At 33.6% G+C, this 11745-nt stretch overlaps 1 protein-coding gene across 13 annotated transcripts; it reads left to right on the top strand.

Annotated features, from left to right (window-relative positions):
• Window positions 1-1426: 1426 nt before the first annotated feature.
• LOC107961769 (PI-PLC X domain-containing protein At5g67130) lies at window positions 1427-4726 on the top strand. 13 transcript variants are annotated; one of them, XR_005928740.1, is made up of 7 exons: window positions 1437-2204; window positions 2293-2345; window positions 3672-3832; window positions 3954-4039; window positions 4131-4177; window positions 4273-4359; window positions 4529-4726. XR_005928740.1 is itself a non-coding variant. In XM_016897898.2 (6 exons), the coding sequence occupies exons 3-6, from the start codon at window positions 3817-3819 to the stop codon at window positions 4559-4561; spliced, it is 360 nt and encodes a 119-aa protein (XP_016753387.1). In that variant the 5' UTR covers window positions 1459-1860; window positions 2293-2345; window positions 3775-3816; the 3' UTR covers window positions 4562-4726. The 13 variants fall into 13 exon arrangements, 9 of the variants coding, with proteins under 9 accessions (XP_016753387.1, XP_016753386.1, XP_016753382.1 ...); XR_005928739.1 differs by having other exon boundaries at window positions 1427-2204; window positions 2293-3832; XR_005928742.1 differs by having other exon boundaries at window positions 1428-2204; window positions 2796-4039.
• Window positions 4727-11745: the final 7019 nt, after the last annotated feature.

Here is an 11745-nt window from a genome sequence, read left to right on the forward strand (position 1 = left end):
AATATTGGATTGTAGAGTCTAACAAAATGCCATTTCCCATCCATTGACCCATTCCTCTATTTCTCCATTTCTAACCTTGATGCTCGAACACCGCAGTGTCGGCTCTACAAGGCCCGAAGCTTTGCATATCACGGTTTCTAACAAGCAATTCTTAAATTGTGGAATCTAACCAAAATCCCATTTCCCACATCCTAACTTCATCTAACTTTTCCATAATCTTTCCTCCACACAGTGCATACATTACTCAAACGTATCATACAATTTATCATTATACATATATTACACCAGTTAATCAATCATCAATTATTTATCATAAAATAATTAGCATACGAATAGCCAAAGCTCACGAAGTATTATGTACATACACACCATAATCTTAGGCAACCTCATTATGTATTCAACCTGGTATATGCAAGTCACATGATATCATCCACCATCCGAAAGGCAAGGTGCAGAGACTCACCTAGATTCCTTTATCCCCAGTAGCCTAGCTTGTCCAAGCATTAGAGCCTCCTACATCCTGGAAGTAAAGCTTGACAATCATTTATCGGTTAATCTAATAGTAGTAAGTCCTTAGAAACCTAGAATTATACAAAAAACTTTTAAGAGATGAGGAAGCTTACCAATTTTCCCCAATTTCTCTACTCCTAGATTTAATCCACATGATAGCTGCAACATACAAAGCTTTCTTCTACCATAATCCCCTTCTTCTTCGAAGAGATCGAAGAAGAAGGTACTACAGAGAGAAAAGTTGGTAAACAAAATTGAGAAAATTATGTCTTCACACTCACCTATTTATATACCCCTCTGGTACGTCTTCACTACTCATTATAATAATTCATCCTTAATCATTTTATCTCCCACTATGAAACTAGTCGATTCCATTTTAACTAAACTAGAATTGAAATCCAATTATTTATTTGCTAGTCACATTTTTCCCAAAATTCTAGGTAAATTCTGCCAACTTTCCATAAGTTCAATTAAGTTCCAAAATTCCCTAAATTATAGTTCACTTAGAGATTAGGGTGTGACAAGTCTCTTACCCTTAAAGAAAATTCCTAAAAGTTCCCTTTCACACCAAATTTTAGAGGCGGACTATAAACTAATTTCCACTTTTCTTTAATAATTCCTTGTACACCTAGAGGAAGACACCTCTACTACCTCCAAATATCTTAACCTTGCCCTAGCACTTATAACTTCATCTAGAATTATTTCGTTTAAAGGATGGTTATGTCCTTACTCCATCTAGGGTGGATAATTTCACAAGGATTATTTCGAAATTATTTTGGAGGATTCTTAACTCGTACATTGGGTGAGATGGTTGTTTAGCATGAGGCTAGCGGGTGACCTTAAATTGATATAATTCATATGGTGGGCACTCGATAAATGACTAGCTCTAACGAATATTCTTGCTCTTCTGATTATCGAAGGGTTTAAGGAAAAACCCTTATAGTCTTTAACAAATGTCATTTACAGATGCGAAGACTTGAATCGTATATTTGAAATCAACCAAACTTCCTTTGGACACTTGCCTATTTAAATTGAAACGTCGGATAATAAAGTGTCTTATTTGAAATCATTTTTTACCTCCCTTGTCAATTAATTTTCCTTCTATAACTTTGAGTTTTTTTATATCCTTTTCAGATTCTCTTCATCTGAGTTCATTTTGTTTCTTCCTTTGACCACTCCCTGCGAGTTTCCAGGAAATTTCTTTAGTCTTTCCCTTTCCTTTCATTGTCCCCCAAAATGGTCATAATCAGTTACAATCATCGCAAGGGTAACAGCCATCATAGTGGTGGTATTAAGAGAGATCATGGTGGTGTCAAGGAGGGTGATGGGGTTAGACCAAATAACCGCTAGGTAAGCACCCAAATGGAGACCTCTTTCTTTTAGTACTCGAAAACACAAGAAAAGATGGTCTCATTTTTAAATGTTAGAGGATTACAGTAGTCAAACTTTGCTTATGATTTTAGCTTAGTTAGGGTCCGTTTGTTTACTAGGAAAACATTTCCCAGAAACTGTTTTCCTAATTTTTCGGTGTTTGTTTGACCGAAAACATTTTACATATGTAAAAGCTTTTCAAGAACACGGGTAAAATGTTATGCTTTTAAGGAAAATGTCTTACAGATTTTTTTCTGTAAGACATCTTCCAATTCTCACCAATCTTTCCTAGCCGTTCTTCATCTTCCTTCTTCTTCATCCAGGTAACATTCCTCCTTCTACTTCTTCTTTTCTTCATCTTTTATTTCTATTTTTCCTTAGCTGTGTCTGTCCTATATCTTCTCTTCTCAGGGCTACTGTTTCGTTTCACTCAAATCTTCCTCTTCGAAGGGTCTTGGCTTAAGGTATGGCATCTTTTTATGTTCATTTTAAAGCATTTTTTTTCTTGTTCTTTAGTTGTTCACTTTTTAACATATAATTTGGGCAATTCCCTAGAATTTTGATTTTACTTTTTATACTGTTGAATACCCTTTTGTTCTTTGTGCTAAATTTTGGGTTTTATCTGAAAGTGAAGTAGCGTTGGTTATGTTGAAATTTCGATTCATTTGTTTGAAATTTTATGTCTTTCTCTGTTTCTTTATTTTTAATTTTTGATGTTGAAATTTTGGGTTTTTTTTTGGGTTTTATCTGAAATTTTATGCTACTAATACATTGAAAAAGGCTAAAAATAGAGGAGTGGAGTTCCCTACTTTATCGACAATATGCATGTGACATGTCAAATCCCTTGCTGTGCTTTTGTATCATTTTCATGCTTCCCACCATTGTTGTTTTGTTCTTAAATTATCTTCTTACAGGTCTCTTTCTTAGCTTCAATGGCCATTATTATGAAACTCATCGTCACATTGCCAGAAAACACACCAATTGGTCTCTCAAATATCCTTTGGGATTTTAAAAACTTATTGGATGTCTCATTGCATACATAAAGTAAAGCAAATCAAAGTTATAAAAAAGACTAATAAAGCGTTTATGAAAGTAATGTAACTAATAACCTGAGAAACACGTTAACTTTACTTGTTCCAATAAAAATTTGAAGATCTAATTCAGAACAAGAGCCTATCTGGCTTGGCTAGAGGTTTAAAGCACAATTGAAGAAAAAGTTTCTTAAAAGCCTTTAGAGGATAAGAATATTTTGTCCATTCCACTCATGGAAATATTCTACTTGGAGTTTCAGCTTTTATCCTATAAAATCAAATATTTATACAACCAAATGCATCTCTGGTGGGATGCTGGAGGTAAATCTAAACATATAATCAACTGTACAACCAATCATGCATATGCTAACCAAACGCTTCATTTTTCCTTAAGTACCCATTATCAGCACTTGTGTCCAACACATATTAAGACATGGATATGAGTATCCTCCAAATATATTAAAAAACTAAGAAAAAGTATAAATTGTAGTTGTTGTTAACTTTAAACTGGTTGTTTACTTGCACTTTTTGAAGAGATTCATATGTTAATTTGATAGTGCTCTCTTTTTCTTGTATCTATTTATGGTTTTAGAACAGAAAATTGAGGATAAAACTATGGTTTAGGAGAGAAAATTAATAGAGTTTAGAACAAAAGCTGTATTTTTATAGATAGGGATTAGAAATTGAGTAATACTGGTATTGAATGATAGAATCGGGGAGGCCTTTGGATCCCAATATAATAAAAAATAACAAAATCAGGTTGTTAGAGGGTCAAGACATGCCCAAAAATGGTGAAGACTGGCTTCTAGTCAGTGACATGGTGGCTAATAACCAAAGACTACTTGTCTTCACTTCAATTCAGTCCAAGGAAGCAAGCGAAGGAATTTCTTACTAGGGGAACTACATGGTCGAAACTCAATGTAAACATATATATAAATAAATATATATATATCCATTTTTAATTAAGTTTTAGACATCGACATGGTTAAGGAAAAGTGAAAAGTTGAGATAACACAGAGTGGTTGAATGCGAAATTGGCAGATGGGGATAGTGGAATGCAAGCAGGAAGTTGCTCAAACAGGGTAGAGTCGTCAAGTCTAGACGATAAGACTAAGTCGTTGGTATTGGTAAATTACTTTCATTCAATGTCAAGCAAAGAGAAGACATGCGAGGACAACTCTGGAGATCTGATTAACATGCTTCGTACTTGCTATGCAGCTGCTGGTAACGGTTGGGTTAACTTTGTTGCTGTTGATTATTACAAGGTTCCTTTGTTCACTCTTTAAGTTACTAATTGTTTCTTTTTTATCCAGCTCATTTTATTTGAAGCCTGAAAATATTCTTGTTTTGGTTTGCATAGAGGAGTGAAGGAGGAGGATCATTCCAAGCTATCGATACTTTGAATAGGAAGCTGTTATGTGGATATGATGATATTCATGCATGTGTGGTAAGTCAAAATTACATTTTGCAAATGAATGTAGTTCTTAGATTAATATAAACCATATTTTTATACTTATTTCGAGCTCAATTATTTGTGTCCAACCCCACTCTCAAATTTTTGCAGACCTTCGAAGTAAGGTAGATATAAAAAAATGTGGTTTGTTATGTGATTGCAGGCTGGAAAAACTTCAGGTGCCTGCACACCATAAGGTGGATTCCAGGCAGAGGATGTGGCACGAGATTTCAGATTACATCAACATTTTAAGCACTGAATTCACTCTTATCGTAAAAGTACAAGTTGTAGACATATACATAAATATATGTATGTATGCCGAGTTTCAATAATTTAATAAAATTTACAAATGGAATTTCAATCTGCTCTTATAGAATTTTTTTCTCTAATTGTCTGCTCTTATACCTCGATTGCTTTTTTTTATTAATTCTTGGTTTTAAAATACGGATGATAATATTACGGCAATCACCATTGATGATGGGGAGGAGGAACCATGGCAGATTAATTTAAGGGAAGTGGCTACTGCATTTGTCTATGATTAAGAACATGGCTTGATAGATAGTTTCTAGTGGTGTGCATTTTTAGTCCATGCACAATATGTTAGTAAATATTTGGCATCCAATTGAGGGTATCACAATTTCAAACTTGGGGAGAAGAGATTTGACTTTTATTTAGATCCCACTAGAAGTTGATGTGAAAAGAGGGGGGGACGCTGATAGAGGTTTAACAAGTACCTGATGATTATCGATTGGTAGAGAGATGATCCGATGCAGGTCTTGATATTCTTTATTGTTTTTTAGGTGTAAATTTATGATTTACTGAGTGGATTAACATCCTAATGAATTAACTTGCATGTAAATAAATCTATGTCAAAATATATTTTATGATTTGAATTTAATTTAATTAAGATGGCATTTAATCCTTGTTTTTTATTTCAATCCTTGTTTTTTATTTTTTTATAACACAATTAGAAATAATTTATTTGATTTTGATTGTTTTCAATTTATGACAGTTAATATTCTAGTTTAATAATTGAGTGTTATTATATATTAATTTGATTTATTTATTTATAAATAAATCATTACAATATATGTAAAAACAATTTAAAATATAATTTTTTTAGTATATACATAATAAACTCAATTAAACAGTAAAAAGATAATAAATTCTTAAATATATATTTGTTTAATTTAAAACAGCTTTCTGAAAAATATTTTCAGGAAATCTACCAAACAATAGAAAATATTTTACACAGATTCATCCAAACACCAGAAAAGTAAATCATTTCCAGAAAAGTAAATCATTTTCCAGAAATTATTTTTCGGAAAATATTTTACTGGCAAACAAACGGAGCCTTAAAGAAAATGATGGCTAAGTGACAACTGTGACAACATTATTCTTCCCCTATATTTGTTTGAAGCTGGCTTTCATCTCACTCTTAATCATTTCTTCTCTACTGTCTTTAATGAATACAGAATTGTGTCGGAGCAACTCACTAAATTATCTTGGTGGACCTTGGTTTTTGACTTTATCAACTATAACCTGAAGGGCGAGTCAACCATCCTTGGTGTTTTCTAGCGAATTTATCAATTGAAAGTGACCAACTGAGGGACTTCACTAGGTTGGCCCATTTTAGTACTCGCTAGGAGCATAAGCCCATAATAAGAAATTGGCTGTCAAATCTTCACCTTAATAGAAACAAAGATATTCAGGTGAGGTGCAATCTAAGGGATAGATTTGGGTTCCCAACCCAATTGTCTATTCCTTCCAAATTTGTTTGTGCTTATAAGAAACCAATAGATAATGTGGCTAGAGAGGATCAAATCAATCGCTTAAAGTTAGGCCACTCCCTCATGTTGGGGAGTCTTATCACTATCAGAAACATTTTCAATTTTTGCCTAAAGAATCACAGCCCAAATGGTTATAGGTCCACCGATACTGCTACTAAGGCTGACCCCTAGGTTGTGCACCCTTATAACATAGTGTGGCCTTACAATGCTTCTGATGACTTGGCAGTTGTTTTAGTTGGGAGGAAGAATAAACCCCCACACTTCTTCTACAACTACTGTAGGCAACGTGTGGGCTACTAGTCTATTCAACCAACTGTGGTTACTCGTGAGTTTCTCTAATAAAGATTTTGTTCCTCATATGGCTAACCCTAACTCTTCTTTTGCAAGTTCTGCCCAATCATCCAATCTGTCCCAAACATCGAGTAATATGGATGTGCATGCTATCCTAGAGAGGGTGTTGAAGGCCATTGATGCCACTGATGCAGGGGTTCTAGTGGGTAATAGTAGTCGAAAGAGATTGAGGACTGAAGGGGCTCTCGGAGTACCGATGAGAGTGATAAATGTAGATTGTTCCACCGTAGTCGAGGTGTCGCGTATGAAATGATATGTGTGAGTGTGCAAGTATACACGTTGAAGTGATGAGTGAGTATCATTCCCACGAGGATTGGATATGTTCACTTTATTTAAATTATTGTGATTGAACATGAAAGATGATTGAGGTAATTGGTTTGTACTAACATTAAAATTAGGGTTAGCATAATGGGAAAAAAAGAAAATAAAAATACTAACATATCAAGAAAATGCAACAACTCAAAACACATGAACTATGAACCTTGGTAAGATAGGAATATTGATGAAGGAGGTTGAAAATATAGTATTTGTAAGGTTATTTAAGGGCCGTACTAAAATTTGGTCAAGTAATTTTAATGTTTAGATACTTAATTAAATAAAAAGGACTAAATCATAAACGTCTCAAAAGTCGATCTTTATTAGTTTAAAAGGTCTTATTGAGTACTAAAAAATTATTGGTTGTATTTAAATGGTAATTAGGCCAATTTAATGTTAGTGAATAGTTTTAGAGCTTAATTAAGTTTTATAATTCAAAATGTTTATTATTTTAATGTTTAAAGTAGTAATAATAAAACAAAAAGGAAAAACATCATTCATCTTCTTCATTTCATATTCTGCAACAAAAACCACCAAGGCCACCATAGGAGCATTTGACCAAGATTAGTTCACCTTACATGGTATGTGTTTTAAGCCCGTTTTTAGTCTTTTTATTTATGTTTTTTGAAATCATTGTAGCTTAATCTAGCTAACCTAGGGATTAATTCATAAAAATTTTAAATATGTTAAGTTATGCCATTGATGAATTTGTAATTTTTTAAAGTTTGATGAAAGATTATTATGCTTGGTTGTTAGATAGAGCTATTTTGTAAAGCGATTTTGGTTAATTTTAAGTTTAGGGACAAAAATGATAAAATAACAAAATTTTTCATGAGATATTTGTATTTTATCAAGAATTAGGGACTGTATATGCATAGAGGAGAATTAAATTTACTAAAAGGGGAAGAGTTATAACAGCCCAATTTTTAGTGGTGATGGAACAGTGGTTTTGAGACCATAAATTTCTATCGTGTCGACTCGTAAATATTATTTTTAGAATAATTATATAGTCACTAAAGTAGTATTAAAATTTGGTACGAGAATTTTAATGTTTAGATAGTTAATTTAGGAAAAAGGACTAAACTGAAAAAGGTGCAAAAGTTAGTAACTAGTTCAATAATGACTAAATAGCTTATTAATTACATGAGGAGGGACCAATATAATAATTAGTCCCTAATGGTTAGTGTTGGACTGCATGTTAATGGAAAATAATAAAATAATATGAAATGGATGGCAAATTTGTAAATGAAGGAAAGTTTAATTAAAATTAAACAAAATAAATGAATGAAAAAGCAAAATCAATTTCATCATGTTGAATAGCCACAACTAGGGTGAAGGAGCTTTGGTTTCTTCTTTTCGATGCATGTAAGTGATTTTGATGTTATTTCTTATAATTTTTATGTTTTTGAGATTGTTGCAACTAGGTCCAGCTAGCCCATACCTTAGTTTTTTATTTTGTTAAAACTTTTGGAAGTTTCCATTGATGAATATTGAATGTTTTCGATGAATACCATGTATTTGGAGCTTTAATTATGCTATTTGATGGATTTGTAAAGAGATTTTTGTTAAATTTTGATTTTAGGATTGAATTGTAAAAATATCAAAATATTAGGGTTTGATAGTAAATTTGATGTTTATTAGGGGCTGTTTGAGGGCCTTGAATATTTGGATAAAATATTAACTTCAGAAAATTAGTTAATTTGATGGATTTCGAGTCAAGGGACTAAATTGCAAAAATTGTAAAAGTTTAGGGTAATTTTGTAAATTTAAAAATAAAAAGGCATTAATTGTAAAATGGAGTTGAAATGAAATATATGCTAATAATGAAGAATTTTACATTTTAGATCAAGATTTCATAGATATTCGAGGAAAAGGAAAAATAGGAGAATAGTCCCCGCACTTCTGCAATTTCTATGATTCAGTCAAGGTAAGTTTGTTATATGGTTACTATTAATTTGATTGAATATTCATTCTAGTTCATTATTGGCTAATTCATGAATTTCATTTAGTTATGTTTAGTAAAATAGAAACGTAATGCTATTCAAGGTATGTGCCTAGCAGGCTTTGTGCCGGTGATATTCGGGTTATGTGCTTAGCAGGCTTTGTTCCGGTGATATTCGGGCTATGTGCCTAGCAGGCTTTGTGCCGGTGATATTCAGGCTATGTGCCTAGTAGGCTTTGTGCCGATGATATTCGGGCTATGTCCCTAGCAGGCTTTGCGCCGGTGTAATGCAAATTGACATTGATTCAATCGTTTTCGGTTGATTAATAAATGAAACAAATACCGAACTTACTAAGATTTTTAATGCTAACTAGTTTGATTTATTCTTGTAGGACCTTTGGAATTGTTGCTTTGATTGAATCAACTCGAAAGCTCGCACGTTATCATCAACATCTCGGTAGTCATTTTGGTTGTTGCTAGTTGGTTTAAGTGGCATGAATTAGGAAGGGTCTTTAGTACTTAGATATTTTGTATGGATGTGGCTAGTACAAGATAGTTGAACTTGTATGCATAATTAGTTAACCTTTTGGAACCTGTATAAATAGAAAATGTATAAATCTTTTGGTGTCAAATGATGATGTTTGAATACTTCAAGTATGCTATGTGAATTAGCTTAGTTTATAATAAGTCATGATGCTTAATTTTGATAAATCTTTAACATGTTTAAATGAATGGTTGGTTGCTTGAGTTTGAGGTGCCTTATGGTCATACTGGTTGGATGAATTTTTGGTATATTGAATGGATTATTTCATAAACACATTTGTTTTTTTTAGGTCTATTATGTGGGAACAAAATGCTTTTAGGTACCTGTTGGAGTTGGGCATGGAAATGGCTTGAATTTGGCCAATTTCATGTCAACACAGCTTGAGACACAAGCGTGTGTCTCGGCCATGTGTGACACACGGCTATGCGACATGGCTATGTGCCCCCTGTAGGTTTCAAAGGTAACAAGTCAGGTAGTTATATGGCCTAACACATGGCCTGGCACACAAGCATGTGGCTTGGCTATGTGACCCAAGTCAGAGAGTTATACGGGCACAGACACGGGTTGGGACATGGTTGTGTGTCCCTACTTCGAATGTCCACATGGCCTAAGGCACGAGCATGTGTCTCAGTCATGTGTGTAACAAGACACTTATCCGGGCTAAACAGGAAACTCATAAGATTTTTATTTAGGGAGCTCATAGAGCTTAATAGATAACTCTAAAGAGCTAATATCAAAGAGCACCAGGTAAGGTAACAGGGAGTTCAAGCGAGCCATGTCAAGAAGCTCATAAGAGCTTATATCAGGACACTCACGTAGAGCTACGTTTGTGTCTGCAGTATATGCTGGATCACAACTGATCAAATCATGTAATAGGACACTCACACAGAGTTCCGGTAGTGCGCAACACATGCAAAATCACTACCAATCAGGATGCTCACAAGAACTATATAACAAGATAATCGAGAAAGCTTTTAACAGGATTGCTTGTCCGAGCTATATTCTGTTCGCAACATATTCAGGACCACATATAATATGGGAAATCACAAATATCCATCGAATTTCATTATTCAAACGGAACTTAATACTTTTCAAATACGACTGAACATATGATTATTTCATTTATTTTTAACATTCATATAATTCATACAATCACATACCACATTCAATTTAAGCATATAAATAAACACAATTCAGTTAGATGAACTTACCTCAACACTTGTTTGTATATGAAAATCTCATAATCCGAAAATTTTTCTTTTCCTCGATCTAGCTTCGAATTTGAGTTATCTAGAACTATATAAATGAATTTGGTCACCAATTTATCACATTTCATATTCCATTGACTTCAATTTACATCTTAGGTGATGCGATCGCACTGCACATGTCTCGATACAATTCGACGACACCAGGAATGGCCTAGACATGAGGGGCCCAAGTGCAAAATGAAGCTATTAATTTGTTTGCAAGCTTTAATTGATCGAGTGTGGGGAGAAACCGTTGCTAGGTTAATTGAACAATTGTGGACAAGTCACCCGAGCAGGCCTTACAACCTCCTACAAGTTAATTTAGCTCATTCGTAGCTCATTGAGCTCAATTCTAGCTCATTTTTTAAATTAGCATTATTTAGTTGCTAGAATAAACTTTTAATTTGGTTTTTAGTTAAAGTAGTTTATTTAGCTCAAATAATTAATGTTGTGTTTAAATGTGTTATAATCTGGACATTATAATTAAGGTTTAATACATGTTTAATAATTGTTTTTAATGTATCTAAGTTTGAGACAAATTAAATTCATGTTTGAATTAAATTTGCTTAGCCGAATTTAATATGTCCTAGCTGAATTAATTTTCTAAAATTAAATTCATGGACAGCTTAAATGTGATGTGCTGATGATTGAGATGCCCCAAGCACCTCTTCATTTAGTCCACGAGCCATTGAGCTGCTGATTTCTCTTCCCCAAGTTGCCCAGTGTGTTCTCCAACAGCCCTTGAGTGTTTCCACACTTGCTTGAGGTTCCTTTCACACTTATGGCTGTTTGGTTTTGAGCTTTCAAACCCAAAGCCTATTAAAGTGCCCAAGCTGATTTTAATAGCTCAAGACTACTTAGTTAATCAAAACAGCACATTAAAGCAAGTTCACACCTCTTGGCCGAATTTAATCAAGTCCATTCAGCTTATTATTTATTCCAATTAAGCTAAATGACTTAGGAAACTATAGGGGACGTTCAAGGAAGCTTCAAGCCAAGTTCATAGCTTAAGGCTCATTAAATTGCTATTCACAACATAAGGGTTGCTTGTGCACCACAATTCCATTAAAAATGGCTACTGCACTTTTGGCTTCCCAATAGAGGAATTAATCACATTCATATTGCCTTGGCTAATCAAATACTTGCTGAATTCAGCTTAGCTCATTAAATCCAATTGATTAGCTTATTGGA

The sequence above is a fragment of the Gossypium hirsutum genome, chromosome A06 (genome assembly GCF_007990345.1).
Source record: "Gossypium hirsutum isolate 1008001.06 chromosome A06, Gossypium_hirsutum_v2.1, whole genome shotgun sequence".
NCBI lineage: Eukaryota > Viridiplantae > Streptophyta > Magnoliopsida > Malvales > Malvaceae > Gossypium > Gossypium hirsutum.

What these genes read in the sequence shown, in the direction of transcription:
- LOC107961769 (XM_016897898.2), top strand. An exon ending in TTGCTGTTGATTATTACAAG is followed by an intron (nt 4,178 to 4,272) that starts GTTCCTTTGTTC and finishes TGGTTTGCATAG; the next exon opens with AGGAGTGAAGGAGGAGGATC. An exon ending in ATGATATTCATGCATGTGTG is followed by an intron (nt 4,360 to 4,528) that starts GTAAGTCAAAAT and finishes ATGTGATTGCAG; the next exon opens with GCTGGAAAAACTTCAGGTGC.